The 25,277-nt window shown below is 43.5% G+C and overlaps 1 protein-coding gene across 3 annotated transcripts in view; it reads left to right on the top strand.

The window, feature by feature from the left end:
* Nucleotides 1–25,277, top strand: part of WDR20 (WD repeat domain 20) — a 122,902-nt gene that overhangs the window by 85,540 nt on the left and 12,085 nt on the right. For 2 of the 3 annotated variants that reach the window (XM_053697437.1, XM_053697438.1), the window contains one exon: nucleotides 23,869–25,146. The exons of the other annotated variant lie outside the window; for it this stretch is intronic. In XM_053697437.1, the coding sequence (XP_053553412.1) occupies nucleotides 23,869–25,146 (1,278 nt within the window). The remainder of the gene's footprint in view (nucleotides 1–23,868; nucleotides 25,147–25,277) is intronic. 3 annotated transcript variants of the gene reach the window in all.

The raw sequence follows: 25,277 nt of genomic DNA, 5'->3' as shown, positions 1-25,277 counted from the left end.
CTGAGGGAGAAATTTCAGATTCAGGAAAAATTTCTCAACAAGCTGAACCTGACGTTATTACATTCAAATTTAAATTGGAACATCTCCGCGCTCTGCTTAAAGAGGTGTTATCTACTCTGGATGATTGTGACAATTTGGTCATTCCAGAGAAATTATGTAAGATGGACAAGTTCCTAGAGGTCCCGGTGCCCCCCGAAGCTTTTCCTATACCCAAGCGGGTGGCGGACATTGTAAATAAAGAATGGAAAAGGCCCGGCATACCTTTTGTCCCTCCCCCTATATTTAAGAAATTATTTCCTATGGTCGACCCCAGGAAGGACTTATGGCAGACAGTCCCCAAGGTCGAGGGGGCGGTTTCTACTCTAAACAAACGCACCACTATCCCTATAGAAGATAGCTGTGCTTTCAAAGATCCTATGGATAAAAAATTAGAGGGTTTGCTTAAAAAGATGTTTGTTCAGCAAGGTTACCTTCTACAACCAATTTCATGCATTGTTCCTGTCACTACAGCAGCGTGTTTCTGGTTCGAAGAACTAGAAAAGTCGCTCAATAAAGAATCTTCTTATGAGGAGGTTATGGACAGAGTTCAAGCACTTAAATTGGCTAACTCTTTTACCTTAGACGCCACTTTGCAATTAGCTAGATTAGCGGCGAAAAATTCAGGTTTTGCTATTGTGGCGCGCAGAGCGCTTTGGCTAAAGTCTTGGTCAGCGGATGTGTCCTCCAAGAACAAATTGCTTAACATCCCTTTCAAGGGGAAAACTCTGTTTGGCCCTGACTTGAAAGAGATTATTTCAGACATCACTGGGGGAAAGGGCCACGCCCTTCCTCAGGATAGGTCTTTTAAGGCTAAAAATAAAACAAATTTTCGTCCCTTTCGCAGAAACGGACCAGCCTCAAATTCTACATCCTCTAAGCAAGAGGGTAATTCTTCTCAAACCAAGCCAGCCTGGAGACCGATGCAAAGCTGGAACAAAGGTAAGCAGGCCAAGAAGCCTGCTACCGCTACTAAGACAGCATGAGATGTTGGCCCCCGATCCGGGACCGGATCTGGTGGGGGGCAGACTCTCTCTCTTCGCTCAGGCTTGGGCAAGAGATGTTCAGGATCTTTGGGCGCTAGAAATAGTTTCTCAAGGTTATCTCCTGGAATTCAAGGAACTACCCCCAAGGGGAAGGTTCCACAGGTCTCAATTGTCTTCAGACCAAATAAAAAGACAGGCATTCTTACATTGTGTAGAAGACCTGTTAAAAATGGGAGTGATTCATCCTGTTCCATTAGGAGAACAAGGGATGGGGTTTTACTCCAATCTGTTCATAGTTCCCAAAAAAGAGGGAACATTCAGGCCAATTTTGGATCTCAAGATCCTAAACAAATTTCTCAGGGTTCCATCGTTCAAAATGGAAACCATTCGGACAATTCTTCCTACCACCCAGGAAGGTCAATTCATGACCACGGTGGATTTAAAGGATGCGTATCTACATATTCCTATCCACAAGGAACATCATCGGTTCCTAAGGTTCGCCTTTCTGGACAAGTATTACCAGTTTGTGGCACTTCCATTCGGATTAGCCACTGCTCCAAGAATTTTCACAAAGGTACTAGGGTCCCTTCTAGCGGTGCTAAGGCCAAGGGGCATTGCAGTAGTACCTTACTTGGACGACATACTGATTCAAGAGTCGTCTCTGCCAGAAGCAAAGGCTCATACGGACATTATCCTAGCCTTTCTCAGATCTCACGGGTGGAAAGTGAACGTAGAAAAAAGTTCTCTATCTCCGTCAACAAGAGTTCCCTTCTTGGGAACAATAATAGACTCCTTAGAAATGAAGATTTTTCTGACAGAGGCCAGAAAATCAAAACTTCTAAGCTCTTGTCAAGTACTTCATTCTGTTCTTCTTCCTTCCATAGCGCAGTGCATGGAAGTAATAGGTTTGATGGTTGCGGCAATGGACATAGTTCCTTTCGCGCGAATTCATCTAAGACCATTACAACTGTGCATGCTCAGACAGTGGAATGGGGATTATACAGACTTGTCTCCGACGATCCAAGTAGATCAGAGGACCAGAGATTCACTCCGTTGGTGGCTGACCCTGGACAACCTGTCACAAGGGATGAGCTTCCGCAGACCAGAGTGGGTCATTGTCACGACCGACGTCAGTCTGGTGGGCTGGGGCGCGGTCTGGGAACCCCTGAAAGCTCAGGGTCTATGGTCTCGGGAAGAATCTCTTCTCCCGATAAACATTCTGGAACTGAGAGCGATATTCAATGCTCTCAAGGCTTGGCCTCAACTAGTAAAGGCCAAATTCATAAGGTTTCAATCAGACAACATGACGACTGTTGCATATATCAACCATCAGGGGGGAACAAGGAGTTCCCTGGCGATGGAAGAAGTGACCAAAGTAATTCAATGGGCGGAGATTCACTCCTGCCACTTGTCTGCAATCCACATCCCAGGAGTGGAAAATTGGGAAGCAGATTTTCTGAGTCGTCAGACATTTCATCCGGGGGAGTGTGAACTCCATCCGGAAATCTTTGCCCAAATAACTCAATTATGGGGCATTCCAGACATGGATCTGATGGCATCTTGTCAGAACTTCAAGGTTCCTTGCTACGGGTCCAGATCCAGGGATCCCAAGGCGACTCTAGTAGATGCACTAGTAGCGCCCTGGACCTTCAAACTAGCTTATGTATTCCCACCGTTTCCTCTCATTCCCAGGCTGGTAGCCAGGATCAATCAGGAGAGGGCTTCGGTGATCTTGATAGCTCCTGCGTGGCCACGCAGAACTTGGTATGCAGACCTGGTGAATATGTCATCGGCTCCACCATGGAAGCTACCTTTGAGACGGGACCTTCTTGTTCAAGGTCCGTTCGAACATCCGAATCTGGCCTCACTCCAACTGACTGCTTGGAGATTGAACGCTTGATTTTATCAAAGCGTGGGTTCTCAGATTCTGTCATTGATACTCTTATTCAGGCTAGAAAGCCTGTAACTAGAAAAATTTACCATAAAATATGGAAAAAATATATCTGTTGGTGCGAATCTAAAGGATTCCCATGGAACAAGATAAAAATTCCTAAGATTCTATCCTTTCTACAAGAGGGTTTGGAGAAAGGATTATCTGCAAGTTCTTTGAAGGGACAGATTTCTGCTTTATCTGTTTTACTTCACAAAAAGCTGGCGGCTGTGCCAGATGTTCAAGCTTTTGTTCAGGCTCTGGTTAGAATGAAGCCTGTTTACAAACCTTTGACTCCTCCTTGGAGTCTCAATTTAGTTCTTTCAGTTCTTCAAGGGGTTCCGTGTGAACCCTTACATTCCGTAGATATTAAGTTATTATCTTGGAAAGTTTTGTTTTTGGTTGCAATTTCTTCTGCTAGAAGAGTTTCAGAGTTATCTGCTCTGCAGTGTTCTCCTCCTTATCTGGTGTTCCATGCAGATAAGGTGGTTTTGCGTACTAAACCTGGTTTTCTTCCGAAAGTTGTTTCTAACAAAAATATTAACCAGGAGATAGTTGTGCCTTTTTTGTGTCCGAATCCAGTTTCAAAGAAGGAACGTTTGTTGCACAATTTGGATGTAGTTCGTGCTCTAAAATTCTATTTAGAGGCTACAAAGGATTTCAGACAAACATCTTCCTTGTTTGTTGTTTATTTTGGTAAAAGGAGAGGTCAAAAAGCAACTTCTACCTCTCTCTCTTTTTGGCTTAAAAGCATCATCCGATTGGCTTATGAGACTGCCGGACGGCAGCCTCCTGAAAGAATCACAGCTCACTCCACTAGGGCTGTGGCTTCCACATGGGCCTTCAAGAACGAGGCTTCTGTTGATCAGATATGTAAGGCAGCGACTTGGTCTTCACTGCACACTTTTACCAAATTTTACAAATTTGATACTTTTGCTTCTTCGGAGGCTGTTTTTGGGAGAGAGGTTTTGCAAGCCGTGGTGCCTTCCATCTAGGTGACCTGATTTGCTCCCTCCCATCATCCGTGTCCTAAAGCTTTGGTATTGGTTCCCACAAGTAAGGATGACGCCGTGGACCGGACACACCTATGTTGGAGAAAACAGAATTTATGCTTACCTGATAAATTACTTTCTCCAACGGTGTGTCCGGTCCACGGCCCGCCCTGGTTTTTTAATCAGGTCTGATGAATTATTTTCTCTAACTACAGTCACCACGGTATCATATGATTTCTCCTATGCATATTCCTCCTTTACGTCGGTCGAATGACTGGGGAAGGCGGAGCCTAGGAGGGATCATGTGACCAGCTTTGCTGGGCTCTTTGCCATTTCCTGTTGGGGAAGAGAATATCCCACAAGTAAGGATGACGCCGTGGACCGGACACACCGTTGGAGAAAGTAATTTATCAGGTAAGCATAAATTCTGTTTTCTCTGAGACTGACTGCCTGGAGATTGAACGCTTGATTACTCTTGTTAAGTGTAGTCAGTCCACGGGTCATCCATTACTTATGGGATTATATCTCTTTCCCAACAGGAAGTTGCAAGAGGATCACCCAAGCAGATCTGCTATATAGCTCCTCCCCTCACATGTTATATCCAGTCATTCTCTTGCAAGCTAACTAAAGATAGGTTGTTGTGAGAGGGCTGTGGTGTTTTTAAACTTAGTTTATTTCTTCAATCAAAAGTTTATTTTAAATGGCACCGGAGTGTGCTGTTTGTTCTCCAGGCAGCATTAGAAGAAGAATCTGCCTGCGTTTTCTATGATCTTAGCAGACGTAACTAAGATCCACTGGCTGTTCTCGCACATTCTGAGGAGTGAGGTAACTTCAGAAGAGGGGAATAGCATGCAGGGCCCCCCTGCAAACGAGGTATGTGCAGTAAATTATTTTTCTAAGCAATGGAATTGACTGAGAAATTACTGCTGATACCAATGTTATGTAAGTACAGCCTTAAATGCAGTGGTAGCGACTGGTATTTGGCTGAGGAGTGTGTATATACTGAAGTATTTTTCTAGGGAATGGAATTTGACTCAGAAAATACTGTTAATACTGAAGTAATGTGTGAGCCTTAACTGCAGTAAAAGCGACTGGTAGCAGGCTTATTAATAACACTTCATAACTTTTAAAATGTATGTTCAAAACGTTTACTGGCATGTTAATCGTTTTTTTGTGAGGTACTTGGTGATAAAACTTATTGGGGCATGATTTTTACCACATGGCTAACTTTTGTTTCTGCATAGAAACAGTTAACTGAGCTTCCCCACTGTGTAATATGAGTGGGAGGGGCCTATTTCTTCAACATTGGTGTGTCCGGTCCACGGCGTCATCCTTACTTGTGGGGAATATCTCTTCCCCAACAGGAAATGGCAAAGAGTCCCAGCAAAGCTGGCCATATAGTCCCTCCTAGGCTCCGCCCACCCCAGTCATTCTCTTTGCCGTTGCACAGGCAACATCTCCACGGAGATGGTTAAGAGTATGTGGTGTTTAGTTGTAGTTTTTTAATCTACTATCAAGAGTTTATTTTAAAATAGTGCTGGTATGTACTATTTACTCTGAAACAGAAAAGGATGAAGATTTCTGTTTGTGAGAGGAAGATGATTTCAGCAGACAGTAACTAAAATAGATTGCTGTTTCCACATAGGACTGTTGAGATGAAGTAACTTTAGTTGGGGGAAACAGTTAGCAGACTTTTCTGCTTAAGGTATGACTAGCCATATTTCTAACAAGACTGTGTAATGCTGGAAGGCTGTCATTTCCCCTCATGGGGACCGGTAAGCCATTTTTCTTAGTTTCAAATAGAATAACAGGCTTAATATGGGCTATAAAACTGGTAGACACTTTTATGGGCTAAATCGATTGCTTTATTTGGACATTTTATGCTGATAATTCACACTTATAAACTTGGGGAACGTTTTTTAACGGCAGGCACTGTTAGACACCTTTTCCAGTCAGGGAGGGCCTTCCCAGTTGTAGGCTGAGCCTCATTTTCGCGCCATTACTGCGCAGTTGTTTTTGAGAGCAAGACATGCAGATGCATGTGTGAGGACCAGAAAGTTGTTGGAAAAGTGTCTAGAAGGCGTTATTTGGTATCGTATTCCCCTCTGGGCTTGGTAAAGTCACAGCAAAAGCTGTAGCTGGGACTGTATAGGGGTTAAATTTGTAAACGGCTCCGGTTCCGTTATTTTAAGGGTTAAAGCTCTGAAAATTGGTATGCAATACTATTAAGGCTTTAAGACACTGGTGAAATTTTGGTAAATTTTGAACAATTCCTTCATACTTTTTCACATATTCAGTAATAAAGTGTGCTCTGTTTAAAATTTAAAGAGACAGTAACGATTTTGTTTTAAAACGGTTTTTGTGCTTTTTTGACAAGTTTAAGCCTGTTTAACATGTCTGTGCCTTCGGATAAGCTATGTTCTATATGTGTGAAAGCCAATGTGTCTCCCCACTCAAAATTGTGTGATAATTGTGCCATAGCGTCCAAACAAAGTAAGGACAGTACTGCCACAGATAATGAAATTACCCAAGATGATTCCTCAGATGAGGGGAGTAGACATGATACTACATCATCCCCTACTGTGTCTACACCAGTTTTGCCCACGCAGGAGGCCCCTAGTACATCTAGCGCGCCAATGCTTATTACCATGCAACAATTGACGGCTGTAATGGATAACTCCATAGCAAATATTTTATCCAAAATGCCTGCATATCAGAGAAAGCGCGATTGCTCTGTTTTTAAACACTGAAGAGCAGGAGGGCGCTGATGATAATTGTTCTGTCATACCCTCACACCAATCTGAAGTGGCCATGAGGGAGGTTTTGTCAGATGGAGAAATTTCAGATTCAGGAAAAATTTCTCAACAAGCTGAACCTGATGTTGTGACATTTAAATTTAAATTAGAACATCTCCGCGCACTGCTTAAGGAGGTGTTATGTACTCTGGATGATTGTGACAACTTGGTCATTCCAGAGAAATTATGCAAGATGGACAAGTTTCTAGAGGTTCCGGTGCACCCCGACGCTTTTCCTATACCCAAGCGGGTGGCTGACATAGTGAATAAGGAGTGGGAGAAGCCCGGCATACCTTTTGTTCCCCCACCTATATTTAAGAAATTATTTCCTATGGTCGACCCCAGAAAGGACTTATGGCAGACAGTCCCTAAGGTCGAGGGGGCAGTTTCTACTCTAAACAAGCGCACTACTATCCCTATCGAGGATAGTTGTGCTTTCAAAGATCCTATGGATAAAAAATTGGAAGGTTTTGCTTAAAAAGATTTTTGTACAGCAGGGTTACCTTCTACAACCCATTTTGTGCATTGTTCCTGTCACTACAGCAGCGTGGTTCTGGTTCGAGGAACTAGAAAAGTCGCTCAGTAGAGAGACTCCGTATGAGGAGGTTATGGACAGAGTTCACGCACTTAAGTTGGCTAACTCTTATTTTAGATGCCGCTTTGCAATTAGCTAGATTAGCGGCGAAAAATTCAGGGTTTGCAATTGTGGCGCGCAGAGCGCTTTGGCTAAAGTCTTGGTCAGCGGATTTATCATCCAAGACAAAATTGCTTAACATCCCTTTCAAAGGTAAAACTCTCTTTGGGCCAGAATTGAAGGAGATTATCTCAGACATTACTGGGGGAAAGGGCCACGCCCTTCCACAAGATAGGCCTTTCAAGGCCAAGAATAAGTCTAATTTTCGTTCCTTTCGCAATTTCAGGAACGGACCGACCTCTAATTCTGCATCCTCTAAGCAAGAGGGTAATGCCTCACAGCCCAAACCAGCCTGGAAACCTATGCAAGGCTGGAACAAGGGTAAGCAGGCCAAGAAGCCTGCTGCTGCTAACAAAACAGCATGAACGAGTAGCCCCCGATCCGGGACCGGATCTAGTAGGGGGCAGACTCTCTCTCTTTGCTTGGGCAAGAGATGTTCAGGATCCCTGGGCACTAGAAATAGTTTCTCAGGGCTGTCTTCTGGAATTCAAGGAACTACCCCCAAGGGGAAGGTTCCACATGTCTCACTTATCCTTAAACCAAATAAAGAGACAGGCGTTCTTACATTGTGTAGAAGACCTGTTAAAGATGGGAGTGATGCACCCTGTTCCAATGACGGAACAAGGAATGGGATTTTACTCAAATCTGTTCGTAGTTCCAAAAAAAGAGGGAACCTTCAGACCAATTCTGGATTTAAAGATCCTAAACAAATTTCTCAGGGTACCATCGTTCAAAATGGAAACCATTCGAACGATTCTACCCACTATCCAGGAAGGTCAATTTATGACTACCGTGGATCTAAAGGATGCGTACCTACATATTCCTATCCACAAAGATCATCAGTTCCTAAGGTTCGCCTTTCTGGACAAACATTACCAGTTTGTGGCCCTCCCATTCGGGTTAGCCACTGTTCCAAGGATTTTCACAAAGGTACTCGGGTCCCTTCTAGCGGTTCTAAGACCAAGGGGCATTGCAGTAGTACCGTACTTGGACGACATTCTAATACAAGTGTCGTCCCTTTCAAAAGCAAAGGCTCATACAGACATTGTTCTGGCCTTTCTCAGATCTCATGGATGGAAGGTGAACATAGAAAAGAGTTCTCTGTCTCCGTCGACAAGAGTTCCCTTCTTGGGAACAATAATAGATTCCTTAGAAATGAGGATTTTTCTGACAGATGTCAAGTTCTTCACTCTGTTCCACGTCCTTCCATAGCTCAGTGCATGGAAGTGGTAGGGTTGATGGTTGCAGCAATGGACATAGTTCCTTTTGCACGAATTCATCTAAGACCATTACAACTGTGCATGCTCAAACAGTGGAATGGGGACTATACAGACTTGTCTCCAGTGATTCAAGTAGATCAGAAGACCAGAGAGTCACTCCGTTGGTGGCTGACCCTGGACCATCTATCCCAGGGAATGAGCTTCCGCAGACCAGAGTGGGTCATTGTCACGACCGACGCCAGTCTAGTGGGCTGGGGCGCGGTCTGGGAATCCCTGAAAGCTCAGGGACTATGGTCTCGGGAAGAGTCTCTTCTCCCGATAAACATTCTGGAACTAAGAGCGATATTCAATGCTCTCAGGGCTTGGCCTCAGCTTGCAAAGGCCAGATTCATAAGATTCCAATCAGACAACATGACGACTGTTGCATATATCAATCATCAGGGGGGAACAAGGAGTTCCCTAGCGATGAAAGAAGTGACCAAAATAATACAATGGGCGGAGGATCACTCCTGCCATCTATCTGCGATCCACATCCCAGGTGTGGAAAACTAGGAAGCGGATTATCTGAGTCGTCAGACTTTCCATCCGGGGGAGTGGGAACTCCACCCGGAGATCTTTGCCCAGTTGACTCAATTATGGGGCATTCCAGACATGGATCTGATGGCGTCTCGTCAGAACTTCAAGGTTCCTTGTTACGGGTCCAGATCCAGGGATCCCAAGGCGACTCTAGTGGATGCACTAGTAGCACCTTGGACTTTCAACCTAGCTTATGTGTTCCCACCGTTTCCTCTCATTCCCAGGCTGGTAGCCAGGATCAAACAGGAGAGGGCCTCAGTGATCTTGATAGCTCCTGCGGGGCCACGCAGAACTTGGTATGCAGACCTGGTGAATATGTCATCGGTTCCACCATGGAAGCTACCTTTGAGACAGGACCTTCTTGTTCAGGGTGCATTCGAACATCCAAATCTGGTCTCCCTCCAGCTGACGGCTTGGAGATTGAACGCTTGATTCTATCAAAGCGTGGGTTTTCAGATTCTGTGATAGATACTCTAGTTCAGGCCAGAAAACCGGTAACTAGAAAGATTTACCATAAAATATGGAAAAGATAGATCTGTTGTTGTGAATCCAAGGGATTCCCATGGAATAAGATAAAAATTCCTAAGATACTTTCCTTTCTGCAGGAAGGTTTGGATAAAGGATTATCTGCGAGTTCGCTAAAGGGACAGATTTCTGCTTTAACTGTTTTACTACACAAACGACTGGCAGCTGTGCCAGATGTTCAAGCATTTGTTCAGGCTCTGGTCAGGATCAAGCCTGTTTACAGACCTTTGACTCCTCCCTGGAGTCTAAATCTAGTTCTTTCAGTTCTTCAAGGGGTCCCGTTTGAACCTCTACATTCCATAGATATTAAGTTATTATCTTGGAAAGTTTTGTTTTTGGTTGCTATTTCTTCTGCTAGAAGAGTTTCAGAGTTATCTGCTCTGCAGTGTACTCCGCCCTATCTGGTGTTCCATTCAGATAAGGTTGTTTTGCGTACTAAGCCTGGTTTTCTTCCAAAGGTTGTTTCTAACAAGAATATTAACCAGGAGATAGTTGTACCTTCTTTGTGTCCGAAACCAGTTTCAAAGAAGGAACGTTTGCTACACAATTTAGATGTAGTCCGTGCTCTAAAGTTCTACTTAGAAGCTACAAAAGATTTCAGACAAACATCTTCTCTGTTTGTCGTTTATTCTGGTAAAAGGAGAGGTCAAAAAGCGACTTCTACCTCTTTCCTTTTGGATTAAAAGCATCATCCGATTGGCTTACGAGACTGCCGGACGGTAGCCTCCTGAAAGAATCACAGCTCACTCCACTAGGGCTGTGGCTTCCACATGGGCCTTCAAGAACGAGGCTTCTGTTGATCAGATATGTAAGGCAGCGACTTGGTCTTCACACCTTTGCCAAATTTTACAAATTTGATACTTTTGCTTCTTCAGAGGCTATTTTTGGGAGAGGTTTTGCAAGCCGTGGTGCCTTCCGTTTAGGTAACCTGATTTGCTCCCTTCCTTCATCCGTGTCCTAAAGCTTTGGTATTGGTTCCCACAAGTAAGGATGACGCCGTGGACCGGACACACCAATGTTGGTGAAAACAGAATTTATGCTTACCTGATAAATTACTTTCTCCAACGGTGTGTCCGGTCCACGGCCCGCCCTGGTTTTTTAATCAGGTCTGATGAATTATTTTCTCTAACTACAGTCACCACGGTACCATATGGTTTCTCCTATATTTTTCCTCCTGTCCGTCGGTCGAATGACTGGGGTGGGCGGAGCCTAGGAGGGACTATATGGCCAGCTTTGCTGGGACTCTTTGCCATTTCCTGTTGGGGAAGAGATATTCCCACAAGTAAGGATGACGCCGTGGACCGGACACACCATTGGAGAAAGTAATTTATCAGGTAAGCATAAATTCTGTTTTTCTTTTAAAGGCACAGTACCGTTTTATTTCTAAGTGTTATTTACTTTGATTACAGTGTTTTCCAAGCTTGCTTGTTACATTACTAGCCTGTTTAACATGTCTGATACCAAGGAAAATCCTTGTTCAATATGTTTGGAAGCCATTGTGGAACCGCCTCTTAGAATGTGTCCCAAATGTACTGATATGTCTATAAATTATAAAGAACATATATTAGCACTTAAAAATAGAGCAATAGATGATTCTCAGTCAGAAGTAAATAAGGGATCGCCATCTAGCTCTCCCCAAGTGTCACAACCAGTAACGCCCGCACAAGTGACTCCAAGTACCTCTAGTGCGTCAAATTCATTTACTTTGCAAGACATGGCCACAGTTATGAATACAACCCTCACTGAGGTTTTATCCAAACTGCCTGGTTTACAAGGAAAGCGGGACAGCTCTGGGTTAAGGAAAAATGCTGAGCCGTCTCTTGCTTTAGTAGCCGTATCTGATATGCCCTCACAATGCTCTGAAGGAGCGAGGGATTTGTTATCTGAGGGAGAAATTTCTGATTCAGGAAAGACGCTTCCTCAGACAGATTCTGATATGACGGCCTTTAAATTTAAGTTTGAACACCTCCGCTTATTGCTTAGGGAGGTATTAGCAACTCTAGATGATTGTGACCCTATAGTGGTCCCAGAGAAATTGTGTAAAATGGATAGATACTTAGAGGCTCCTGTTTACACTGATGTTTTTCCAGTCCCTAAGAGGATTGTGAATATTATTGCTAAGGAGTGGGATAGACCAGGTATTCCGTTAACTCCCCCTCCTGTTTTTAAGAAAATGTTTCCCATATCTGACACCATAAGGGACTCATGGCACAGTTCCTAATATGGAGGGAGCTATTTCTACTCTGTCTACGGACAGTTGTTCTTTCAAAGATCCTATGAATAAAAAAATTACAGGGTCTCCTGAAGAAAATTTTTGTTCATCAAGGTTTTTCTCTACCAACCTATTGCGTGCATTGTTTATGTAATGACTGCAGCTGCTTTCTGGTTTGAGGCTCTTCAAATGGAGACTCCATTAGAGGAAATTATGAACAGAATTAAGGCACTTAAGTTGGCTAATTATTTTATTACAGATGCCGCTTTTCAAATGGCTAAATTAGCGGCAAAGAGTTCAGGTTTTGCCATTTTAGCACGCAGGGCGTTATGGCTTAAAGGGACAGTCTAGGCCAAAATAAACTTTCATGATTCAGATAGAGCATGTAATTTTAAACAATTTTCCAATTTACTTTTATCACCAATTTTGCTTTGTTCTCTTGGTATTCTTAGTTGAAAGCTTAACCTAGGAGGTTCATATGCTAATTTCTTAGACCTTGAAGGCCACCGCTTTTCAGAATGCATTTTAACAGTTTTACACCACTAGAGGGTGTTAGTTCAAGTATTTCATATAGCTAACACTGTGCTCGTGCACGTGAAGTTATCTGGGAGCAGGCACTGATTGGCTAAACTGAAAGTCTGTCAAAAGAACTGAAATAAAGGGGCAGTTTGCAGAGGCTTAGATGCAAGATAATCAGAGGTTAAAAGTATATTATTATAACTGTGTTGGTTATGCAAAGTTGGGGAATGGGTAATAAAGGGATTATCTATCTTTTAAAACAATAAAAATTCTTCTGTAGACTGTCCCTTTAAGTCCTTGTCTGCTGATGTGTCATCTAAATCTAAACTTTTGAACATTCCTTTCAAAGGTAAGACCCTATTCGGGCCTGAACTGAAGGAGATTATTTCAGACATCACTGGAGGGAAAGGTCATGCCCTCCCTCAGGATAGATCAAATAAGATGAGGGCCAAACATAATAATTTTCGTTCCTTTCGGAGCTTTAAGTGTGGTCCCGCTTCAGCTTCCTCTGCTACAAAGCAAGAGGGGAATTTTGCCCAATCCAAGTCAGTCTGGAGACCTTACCAGGCTTGGAACAAGGGTAAACAGGCCAAGAAGCCTGCAGCTGCCTCTAAGACAGCATGAAGGGGTAGCCCCCGATCTGGGACCGGATCTAGTAGGGGGCAGACTCTCTCTCTACGCTCAGGCTTGGGCGAGATGTTCAGGAACCCTGGGCTTTAGAAATTGTGTCCCAGGGATATCTTCTGGAATTCAAGGGCTCCCTTCCAAGGGGGAGATTTCACATTTCTCGATTGTCTGTAAACCAAAGAGAGAGGCGTTCTTACGCTGTGTAGAAGACCTACATACCATGGGGGTGATTCGCCCAGTCCCAAAGGAGGAACAGGGGCTAGGGTTTTATCCAAACCTGTTTGTGGTTCCCAAGAAAGAGGGAACTTTCAGACCAATCTTGGATCTCAAAGTTCCATCATTCAAGATGGAGACTATTCGGACTATTCTACCTCTGATCCAGGAGGGTCAATATATGACTACCGTGGACTTAAAGGATGCGTATCTACACATCCCTATTCACAGAGATCATCATCAATTCCTCAGATTCGCCTTTCTAAACAGGCATTTCCAGTTTGTGACCCTTCCCTTCAGGTTGGCCACGGCTCCCAGATTTTTCACAAGTGCTAGGGTCCCTTCTGGCGGTTCTACGACCACGGGGCATAGCAGTGGCGCCTTATCTAGACGACATCTTAATTCAGGCGTTGACTTTCCAGCTAGCCAAGTCTCACACGGACATTGTGTTGGCTTTTCTGACATCTCACGGGTGGAAGGTGAACATAAGAGTTCTCTCTTCCCTCTTACAAGAGTCTCCTTCCTAGGGACTCTGATAGACTCGGTAGAAATGAAAATATTTCTGACGGAGGTCAGAAAGTTAACTCTTATCCACTTGCCAAGCTCTTCATTCCATTCCTCGGCCATCAGTGGCTCGGTGTATGGAGGTAATCGGACTCATGGTAGCGGCAATGAACATAGTTCCTTTTCTCCAACATTGGTGTGTCCGGTCCACGGCGTCATCCTTACTTGTGGGGAATATCTCTTCCCCAACAGGAAATGGCAAAGAGTCCCAGCAAAGCTGGCCATATAGTCCCTCCTAGGCTCCGCCCACCCCAGTCATTCTCTTTGCCGTTGCACAGGCAACATCTCCACGGAGATGGTTAAGAGTATGTGGTGTTTAGTTGTAGTTTTTTATTCTACTATCAAGAGTTTATTTTAAAATAGTGCTGGTATGTACTATTTACTCTGAAACAGAAAGAGATGAAGAATTCTGTTTGTGAGAGGAAGATGATTTTAGCAGACGGTAACTAAAATCCTTCGCTGTTTCCACATAGGACTGTTGAGATGAAGTAACTTCAGTTGGGGGAAAATGTTAGCAGACTTTTCTGCTTAAGGTATGACTAGCCATATTTCTAACAAGACCATGTAATGCTGGAAGGCTGTCATTTCCCCTCAAGGGGACCGGTAAGCCATTTTCTTAGTCAAACAAACAGAATAAAGGGCTTAATATGGGCTATAAAACTGGTAGACACTTTTATGGGCAAAATCGATTGCTTTATTTGGGCATTTAATACATGTTTATGCTGGTATTTCACACTTATAAACTTGGGGAACGTTTTTTAACGTCAGGCACTGTTAGACACCTTTTCCAGTCAGGAAGGGCCTTCCCAGTTGTAGGCTGAGCCTCATTTTCGTGCCATTACTGCACAGTTGTTTTTGAGAGCAAGACATGCAGATGCATGTGTGAGGACCTGAAAATAGTTGGAAAAGTTCCTAGAAGGCGTCATTTGGTATCGTATTCCCCTCTGGGCTTGGTAGAGTCGCAGCAAAGGCTGTAGCTGGGACTGTAGAGGGGTTAAAACTGTAACCGGCTCCGGTTTCGTTATTTTAAGGGTTAAAGCTCTGAAAATTGGTGTGCAATACTTTTAATGCTTTAAGACACTGTGGTGAAATTTTGGTAAATTTTGAACAATTCCTTCATATTTTTTCACATATTCAGTAATAGTGTGCTCTGTTTAAAATTTAAAGAGACAGTAACGGTTTTGTTTTAAAACGGTTTTTGTGTTTTACTGACAAGTTTAAGCCTGTTTAACATGTCTGTGCCTTCAGATCAGCTATGTTCTATATGTATGAAAGTCAATGTGTCTCCCCCTTCTAAATTATGTGATAATTGTGCCAAAGCGTCCAAACAAAGTAAGGACAGTACTGTCACAGATAATGAAGTTGCCCAAGATTCTTCAGATGAAGGGAGTAGACATGGTTCTACATCATCTCCTTCTGTGTCTTCACCAGTTTTGCCCACGCAGGAGGCCCCTAGTACTTCTAGCGCGCCAATGCTTATTGCCATGCAACAATTGACGGCTGTAATGGATAATTCCATAGCAAATATTTTATCCAAAATGCCTGCATATCAGAGAAAGCACGATTGCTCTGTTTTAAACACCGAAGAGCAGGAGGGCGCTGATGATGATTGTTCTGTCATACCCTCACACCAATCTGAAGGGGCCATGAGGGAGGTTTTGTCAGATGTGGAAATTTCAGATTCAGGTAAAATTTCCCAACAGGCTGAACCTGATGTTGTGACATTTAAATTTAAATTAGAACATCTCCGCGGTGTTATCTACTCTGGATGATTGTGACAACCTGGTCATTCCAGAAAAATTATGCAAGATGGACAAGTTCCTAGAGGTTCCGGTGCACCCCGACGCTTTTCCTATACCCAAGCGGGTGGCGGATATAGTGAATAAGGAATGGGAGAAGCCCGGCATACCTTTTGTTCCCCCTCCTATATTTAAGAAATTATTTCCTATGGTCGACCCCAGAAAGGACTTATGGCAGACAGTCCCTAAGATCGAGGGGGCAGTTTCTACTCTAAACAAGCGCACTACTATTCCTATCGAGGATAATTGTGCTTTCAAAGATCCTATGGATAAAAAATTGGAAGGTTTGCTTAAAAAGATTTTTGTACAGCAAGGTTACCTTCTTCAACCCATTTCGTGCATTGTTCCTGTCACTACAGCAGCGTGGTTCTGGTTCGAGGAACTAGAAAAGTCCATATGAGGAGGTTATGGACAGAGTTCACGCACTTAAGTTGGCCAACTCTTTTATTTTAGATGCCGCTTTGCAAATAGCTAGATTAGCGGCGAAAAATTCAGGGTTTGCGATTGTGGCGTGCAGAGCGCTTTGGCTAAAGTCTTGGTCAGCGGATGTATCATCCAAGACAAAATTGCTTAATATCCCCTCCAAGGGTAAAACTCTTTGGGCCAGAATTGAAAAAGATTATCTCAGAAATCACTGGGGGAAAGGGCCACGCCCTCCCACAAGATAGGCCTTTCAAAGCCAAGAATAAGTCTAATTTTCGTTCCTTTCGTAATTTCAGGAATGGACCGGGCTCTAATTCTGCATCCTCTAAGCAAGAGGGTAATACCTCACAGACCAAACCAGCCTGGAAACCGATGCAAGGCTGGAACAAGGGTAAGCAGGCCAAGAAGCCTGCCGCTGCTAACAAAACAGCATGAAGGAGTAGCCCCCGATCCGGGACCGGATCTAGTGGGGGGCAGACTCTCTCTTTGCTCAGGCTTGGGCAAGAGATGTTCAGGATCCCTGGACGCTAGAAATAGTTTCTCAGGGTTATCTTCTGGAATTCAAGGAACTACCCCCAAGGGGAAGGTTCCACATGTCTCGCTTATCCTCAAACCAAATAAAGAGACAGGCATTCTTACATTGTGTAGAAGACCTGTTAAAGATGGGAGTGATACACCCAGTTCCAACAGCGGAACAAGGAATGGGATTTTACTCAAATCTGTTTGTAGTTCCCAAAAAAGAGGGAACTTTCAGACCAATCCTGGATTTAAAGATCCTAAACAAATTTCTCAGAGTACCATCGTTCAAGATGGAAACCATTCGAACGATTACCATCGTTCAAGATGGAAACCATTCGAACGATTCTACCCACAATTCAGGAAGGTCAATTTATGACTACCGTGGATCTAAAGGATGCGTATCTACATATCCATATCCACAAAGAACATCATCAGTTCCTAAGGTTTGTCTTTCTGGACAAACATTACCAGTTTGTGGCCCTCCCATTCGGGTTAGCCACTGCTCCAAGGAATTTCACAAAGGTACTAGGATCCCTTCTAGCGGTTCTAAGACCAAGGGGCATTGCAGTAGTACCGTACTTGGACGACATTCTAGTACAAGCGTCGTCTCTTTCAAAGGCAAAGGCTCACTCAGACATCGTTCTGGCCTTTCTCAGATCTCACGGATGGAAGGTGAACATAGAAAAAAGTTCCCTGTCTCCGTCGACAAGAGTTCCCTTCTTGGGAACAATAATAGATTCCTTAGAAATGAGGATTTTCTTGACAGAAGTCAGAAAGTCAAAACTTCTAAACGCTTGTCAAGTTCTTCATTCTATTCCTCGTCCTTCCGTAGCTCAGTGCATGGAAGTAGTAGGATTGATGGTTGCAGCAATGGACATAGTTCCTTTTGCGCAAATTCATCTAAGACCATTACAACTGTGCATGCTGAAACAGTGGAATGGGGACTATACAGACTTGTCTCCAGTGATTCAAGTAGATCAGAAGACCAGAAACTCACTCCGTTGGTGGCTAACCCAGGATCACCTATCCCAGGGAATGAGCTTCCGCAGTCCAGAGTGGGTCATCGTCACGACCGACGCCAGCCTAGTGGGCTGGGGCGCGGTCTGGGAATCCCTGAAAGCTCAGGGACTATGGTCTCGGGAAGAGTCTCTTCTCCCGATAAACATTCTGGAACTAAGAGCGATATTCAATGCTCTCAGGGCTTGGCCTCAGCTAGCAAAGGCCAGATTCATAAGATTCCAATCAGACAACATGACGACCGTTGCGTATCTCAATCATCAGGGGGGAACAAGGAGTTCCCTTGTGATGAGAGAAGTGACCAAAATCATACAATGGGCGGAGAATCACTCCTGCCACCTATCTGCGATCCACATTCCAGGTGTGGAAAACTGGGAAGCGGATTATTTGAGTCGTCAGACATTCCATCCGGGGGAGTGGGAACTCCACCCGGAGATCTTTGCCCAGTTGACGCAACTATGGGGCATTCCAGATATGGATCTGATGGCGTCCCGTCAGAACTTCAAGGTTCCTTGCTACGGGTCCAGATCCAGGGATCCCAAGGCGACTCTAGTGGATGCACTAGTAGCGCCTTGGACCTTCAACCTAGCTTATGTGTTTCCACCGTTTCCTCTCATTCCCAGGCTGGTAGCCAGGATCAAACAGGAGAGGGCCTCGGTGATCTTGATAGCTCCTGCGTGGCCACGCAGGACTTGGTATGCAGACCTGGTGAATATGTCATCGGTTCCACCATGGAAGCTACCTTTGAGACAGGACCTTCTTGTTCAGGGTCCATTCGAACATCCAAATCTGGTCTCCCTCCAGCTGACGGCTTGGAGATTGAACGCTTGATTCTATCAAGGCGTGGGTTTTCAGATTCCGTGATAGATACTCTGGTTCAAGCCAGAAAACCGGTAACTAGAAAGATTTACCATAAAATATGGAAAAGATATATCTGCTAGTGTGAATCCAAGGGATTCCCATGGAATAAGATAAAGATTCCTAGGATTCTTTCCTTTCTACAAGAAGGTTTGGATAAAGGATTATCTGCAAGTTCTCTAAAGGGACAGATCTCTGCTTTATCTGTCCTACTGCACAAACGACTGGCAGTTGTGCCAGATGTTCAAGAATTTGTTCAGGCTTTGGTTCGGGTCAAGCCTGTTTACAGACCTTTGACTCCTCCCTGGAGTTTAAATCTTGTTCTTTCAGTTCTTCAAGGGGTTCCGTTTGAACCTTTACATTCCATAGATATTAAGTTGTTATCTGGGAAAGTTTTGTTTTTGGTTGCTATTTCTTCTGCTAGAAGAGTTTCTGAGTTATCTGCTCTACAGTGTACTCCACCCTATCTGGTGTTCCATTCAGATAAGGTTGTTCTGCGTACTAAGCCTGGTTTTCTACCAAAGGTTGTTTCCAACAAAAATATTAATCAGGAGATAGTTGTACCTTCTTTGTGTCCGAATCCAGTTTCAAAGAAGGAACGTTTGCTACACAATTTAGATGTAGTCCGTGCTCTAAAGTTCTACTTAGAAGCTACAAAAGAGTTCAGACAAACTTCTTCTCTGTTTGTTGTCTATTCTGGTAAAAGGAGAGGTCAAAAAGCAACTTCTACCTCTCTTTCCTTTTGGTTTAAAAGCATTATCCGATTGACTTATGAGACTGCCGGACGGCAGCCTCCTGAAAGAATCACAGCTCACTCTACTAGGGCTGTGGCTTCCACATGGGCCTTCAAGAACGAGGCTTCTGTTGATCAGATATGTAAGGCAGCGACTTGGTCTTCACTGCACACTTTTGCCAAATTTTACAAATTTGATACTTTTGCTTCTTCGGAGGCTATTTTTGGGAGACAGGTTTTGCAAGCCGTGGTGCCTTCCGTTTAGGTGACCTGATTTGCTCCCTCCCTTCATCCGTGTCCTAAAGCTTTGGTATTGGTTCCCACAAGTAAGGATGATGCCGTGGACCGGACACACCAATGTTGGAGAAAACAGAATTTATGCTTACCTGATAAATTACTTTCTCCAACGGTGTGTCCGGTCCACGGCCCGCCCTGGTTTTCTAATCAGGTCCGATGAATTATTTTCTCTAACTACAGTCACCACGACACCCTATGGTTTCTCCTATTTTTTCCTCCTGTCCGTCGGTCGAATGACTGGGGTGGGCGGAGCCTAGGAGGGACTATATGGCCAGCTTTGCTGGGACTCTTTGCCATTTCCTGTTGGGGAAGAGATATTCCCCACAAGTAAGGATGACGCCGTGGACCGGACACACCGTTGGAGAAAGTAATTTATCAGGTAAGCATAAATTCTGTTTTTCCCGTCTACACCTCAGACCACTGCAACTATGCATGCTCAAACAGTTGAATGACGATTATGCAGATTTATCTCCTCAACTGCATCTGGACCAGGAGACCAGAGATTCTCTTCTCTGGTGGTTGTCTCAGGACCACCTGTCTCAGGGAATGTGCTTCCGCAGGCCAGAGTGGCTCATTGTAACGACAGATGCCAGCCTGCTAGGCTAGGGTGCAGTCTGGAACTCCCTGAAAGCACAGGGCTTATGGTCTCGGGAGGAAGCTCTCTTCACGATAAACATTTTAGAACTGAGAGCGATATTCAATGCACTTCAGGCGTGGCCTCAGCTTGCTGCGGCCAAATTAATCAGGTTTTAGTCGGACAACCTCACGACTGTAGCTTATATCAATCATCAGGGGGGAACAAGGAGTTCTCTAGCGATGATGGAGGTAACCAAAATAATCCGGTGGGCAGAGGTTCACTCTTGCCATCTCTCAGCAATCCACATCCCAGGAGTAGAGAACTGGGAGGCGGATTTTCTAAGTCGTCAGACTTTTCATCCGGGGGAGTGGGAGCTCCATCCGGAGGTATTTGCCCAGCTTATTCAGCTATGGGGCACACCAGAATTGAATCTGATGGCGTCTCGTCAGAATGCCAAACTTCCTCGTTACGGGTCCAGGTTTTGGGATCCCAAGGCGGTACTGATAGATGCTCTAGCAGTGCCTTGGTCCTTCAATCTGGCCTATGTATTCCCACTGTTTCCTCTCCTCCCACGTCTGGTTGCCAGAATCAAGCAGGAGAGAGCTTTGGTAATTCTGATAGCTCCCGTGTGGTCACGCAGGATTTGGTATGCAGACCTAGTGGACATGTCCTCGGTTCCATCATGGACTCTGCCAATGAGGCGGGACCTTCTAATCCAAGGCCCGTTCACACATCCAAATCTAATTTCTCTGTGTCTGACTGCTTGGAGATTGAACGCATGATTTTATCAAAGCGTGGTTTCTCTGAATTGGTCATTGATACCCTGATTCAGGCTAGAAAGCCTGTCACCAGGAAGATTTATCATAAGATTTGGCGCAAATATCTTTATTGATGTGAATCCAAAGGTTACTCGTGGAGTAAGATTAGGATTCCTAGAATATTGTCTTTTCTCCAAGATGGTTTGGAGAAGGGATTATCTGCTTGTTCCCTAAAAGGACAAATATCTGCTTTGTCTATTCTACTTCACAAACGTCTTGCAGATGTCCCAGACGTTAAAGAATTTGGTCAGGCTTTGGTCAGAATCAAGCCTGTATTTAAACCTGTTGCTCCGGCATGGAGCCTAAACTTAGTCCTTAGAGTTCTTCAAGGGGTTCCGTTTGAACCTATGCATTCCATAGATATTAAGCTTCTATCTTGGAAAGTTTTGTTTTTAGTAGCTATCTCTTCGGATCGAAGAGTTTCTGAGCTATCTGCTTTACAATGTGATTCACCTTACCTTGTTTTCCATGCAGATAAGGTGGTTTTACGTACCAAACCTGGGTTTCTTCCTAAGGTTGTTTCTAATAAGAATATCAATCAAGAGATTGTGGTTCCTTCTTTGTGCCCTAATCCTTCATCTAAGAAGGAACATCTGTTGCACAATCTTGATGTGGTTCGTGCTTTAAAATTCTACTTACAAGCAACTAAAGATTTCCGTCAAACATCTTCTTTGTTTGTTGTTTATTCTGGTAAACGGAGAGGTTAAAGGGCTTCGGCTACCTCTTTCCTTTTGGCTGAAAAGCATCTGTTTGGCCTATGAGACTGCTGGACGGCAGCCTCCTGAAAGGATTACTGCTCATTCTACTAGAGCTGTGGCTTCCACATGGGCTTTTAAAAATGAGGCTTCTGTTGAACAGATTTGTAAGGCGGCGACTTGGTCTTCGCTTCATACTTTTTCCAAATTTTACAAATTCGATACTTTTGCTTCTTCAGAGGCTATTTTTGGGAGACAGGTTCTACAAGCAGTGGTGCCTTCCGTTTAAGGTCCCTGTCTTGTCCCTCCCTTCATCCGTGTCCTAAAGCTTTGGTATTGGTATCCCACAAGTAAGGATGAATCCGTGGACTCGATACATGTTACAAGAGAAAACATAATTTATGCTTACCTGATAAATTTATTTCTCTTGTGATGTATCGAGTCCACGGCCTGCCCTGTTTTTTAAGACAGGCATATATATTTTCATTTTAAAACTTTCAGTCACCACTGCACCCTATGGTTTCTCCTTTTTCTTCCTAGCCTTCGGTCGAATGACTGGGGGGTGGAGCTAAGGGGGGAGCTATATTGGCAGCTCTGCTGTGGGTGCTCTCTTTGCCACTTCCTGTAGGGGAGGAGAATATCCCACAAGTAAGGATGAATCCGTGGACTCGATACATCACAAGAGAAATAAATTTATCAGGTAAGCATAAATTATGTTTTTCCAGCAATCGTTACCAAGAGAATGTAGCAAATTTAATAACATGTCAGTTAGTATGCAGATTATAACAATTTTCCGTCTGAATCCTAAATGAAAAATTGTTTCTTGTTCCTTTTAATCCAATTCTGTGGACTATGGAAACAGGTGAATGCGTGTCTACTACTAACCCCAGTTGCCTACCTGTATAGCTATCCCACTCATAGATTTCTCTGCTTCACTACACTGACCAACAGTTTCAGTTTGTGGCTGTTCTCTTTCACCCAAGGGTCTTTACCGTGATCCACATTCCCATTTAAGCCAAACTGCAGCTACTATAGATATGTCTCCTACCTTTCTGACATCCATCTTTATACCCTCTTCCTTTGGACAAGAGCTCATACATTATCTATACTGAAATGTCTAAAGTGTATTCTCAACCTCATAAGCAGCTCTTTGATCACCTGAGTCCACCCCTTAGCCTCCCAGGCACACATACTGGTTAGAGAACGTTATCCTAGATTGTAGCTAGCCCATTTTCTGATTTTGTATGAAAACCTGATTATTCCTCAGGTTTTTGCTGCTTCTTTCCTGACAGTCTGTTCTTGCTTATTACTACTTGGATAATAGCCAGGCTTCACCCTCTCCATAGCCTCAACTAGGGTCTCTTCATTGTTATCCTTTTTTTTATTATTCTAATGCTGGCTTTGGATTTCATGGGCCTTTACCCTTTCCTCCTTGCTAGGGTGTCCTGCAGGTATCCCGCAGAAATGTGAGAACCACCCATTACACTGGTGGTAATGAATCTCTTCAAACTTCATTTAGTGCCATGAACACGAAAGAACACAAACAGAATTTAAGTTTTTTGGTCTTTTTATTCTTTTTTTTTTTAACTTAGTTTGTGCAGAATCCATTACTTTCTGTGGTCTCTACATTAAAGTGAATGAGTGGCTTTTCCTTTTGACATGGTTGCTAGGAGACACCTCTTCTAGCTGTGGTCAGTTTATAGCCTGTGCGCAGTAAAGGGCTTTTGCTGCAAAAAACTTGTGACAGTAGAGCTCAAATTCTGTAATGTCTGCTCTTATTTCACTAAACGCAGTGGCTTAGATTTTGTAAGTGCTCATTTTGCATGAAAACAAGTCAATTGTTTGCTGTGTTTTATGCAATCTGTTTATTTTTATGTTAAAAAAAAGTTACATCAAAACTAAATGAGCACTCTTTCATATCCCTTTGAGTGACAATACTAATCAGATGATTCATAACCACAGTCAATGTGAAGAAAGGGATTTAACAGTAGGAGATAGATGTGTTTAGGTATAATTCAGGTTAGTGCAGATTTAATTTGTGTAAAAAATGTACTGTATTCTTTAAGCTATAAAAACTGTCAAAGTATTTTTTTTAATGTTTTGATTTAGAATGTTTTTAATATTTGAATTATTTGTTAGTTTTCATTCTCTTCATATTTTTAATATTATTCACAATTATATTTTAAGTTTTATATTCTGTCCTTTTTGTTAACTCTTACCTTGTCTCATTTTGTATTTAACAGAGACTAATAGACAAGTCTAGAGTAACCTGTGTGAAATGGGTTCCAGGATCCGAAAGTCTCTTTTTTGTAGCTCATTCCAGTGGGAATATGTACATGTATAATGTGGAACACACGTGCGGTACTACGGCTCCACATTACCAGCTACTTAAACAAGGAGAAAGCTTTGCAGTTCATACATGCAAGAGCAAGTCCACAAGAAATCCAATACTGAAATGGACTGTTGGAGAGGGTGCCCTAAATGAATTTGCTTTTTCCCCAGATGGAAAATTCTTAGCCTGTGTAAGCCAAGATGGCTTTCTCCGTGTGTTTAATTTTGATTCCTTGGAAATGCATGGTACAATGAAAAGCTATTTTGGTGGACTGCTCTGTGTATGTTGGAGCCCTGATGGGAAGTATATTGTAACAGGTGGAGAGGATGACTTAGTGACTGTTTGGTCATTTGTGGACTGTCGTGTAATAGCCCGAGGTCAGGGACATAAATCTTGGGTCAGCGTTGTAGCATTTGACCCCAATACCACTAGTGTAGAAGAGACTGACCCTATGGAATTTAGTGGAAGCGATGAAGATTTCCAAAGCATCATTAATTTTGGCAGAGACAGAGCAAATAGTACACAGTCAAGATTGTCAAAAAGGAACTCTACAGACAGTCGTCCAGTTAGTGTGACATATAGGTTTGGCTCAGTAGGCCAAGACACACAGCTGTGCTTATGGGACCTTACAGAAGACATTCTTTTCCCCCATCAGCCTCTTTCAAGAACAAGGACACATACAAATGTCATGAATGCCACCAGTCCACCTGCAGGTAGTGGTGGACCAAACCCAGGAAGCAATGGTAACAGTATCAGTACACCAGGCAACTCTATACCTCCCCCTCTTCCTAGGTCTAATAGCCTTCCCCATTCTGCAGTGTCTAATACTGGCAGTAAAAGTAGTGTGGACAGCTCCAATGCGGCTGGCGTTACCAAGTTTGCTACTCTGTCTCTCCATGATCGAAAGGAAAGGCATCATGATAAAGACCACAAGAGAAACCACAGTATGGGACACATATCTAGCAAGAGTAGTGACAAACTGAACTTGGTTACTAAAAACAAATCGGACCCAGCTAAAACTTTGGGAACGCCTCTCTGTCCCAGGATGGAAGATGTTCCTTTGTTAGAGCCTCTTATCTGTAAAAAGATAGCACATGAAAGACTGACTGTCCTAATTTTTCTTGAAGACTGTATAGTCACTGCTTGTCAGGAAGGATTTATTTGCACATGGGCAAGGCCTGGTAAAGTGGTAAGTTTTAATCCTTAATGCTGAGTGAAGATGTAGAACTTGCATAGTTAACTTTGTGGGAAAATGCTGACTCTTCTATCCATCTAATATATGAACAAAAAATTATTTTGAGACATTTTGGTTACTGCATG

Source organism: Bombina bombina, chromosome 1, assembly GCF_027579735.1.
Source record: "Bombina bombina isolate aBomBom1 chromosome 1, aBomBom1.pri, whole genome shotgun sequence".
NCBI lineage: Eukaryota > Metazoa > Chordata > Amphibia > Anura > Bombinatoridae > Bombina > Bombina bombina.
This window is presented reverse-complemented; position numbering and strand designations above follow the sequence as displayed.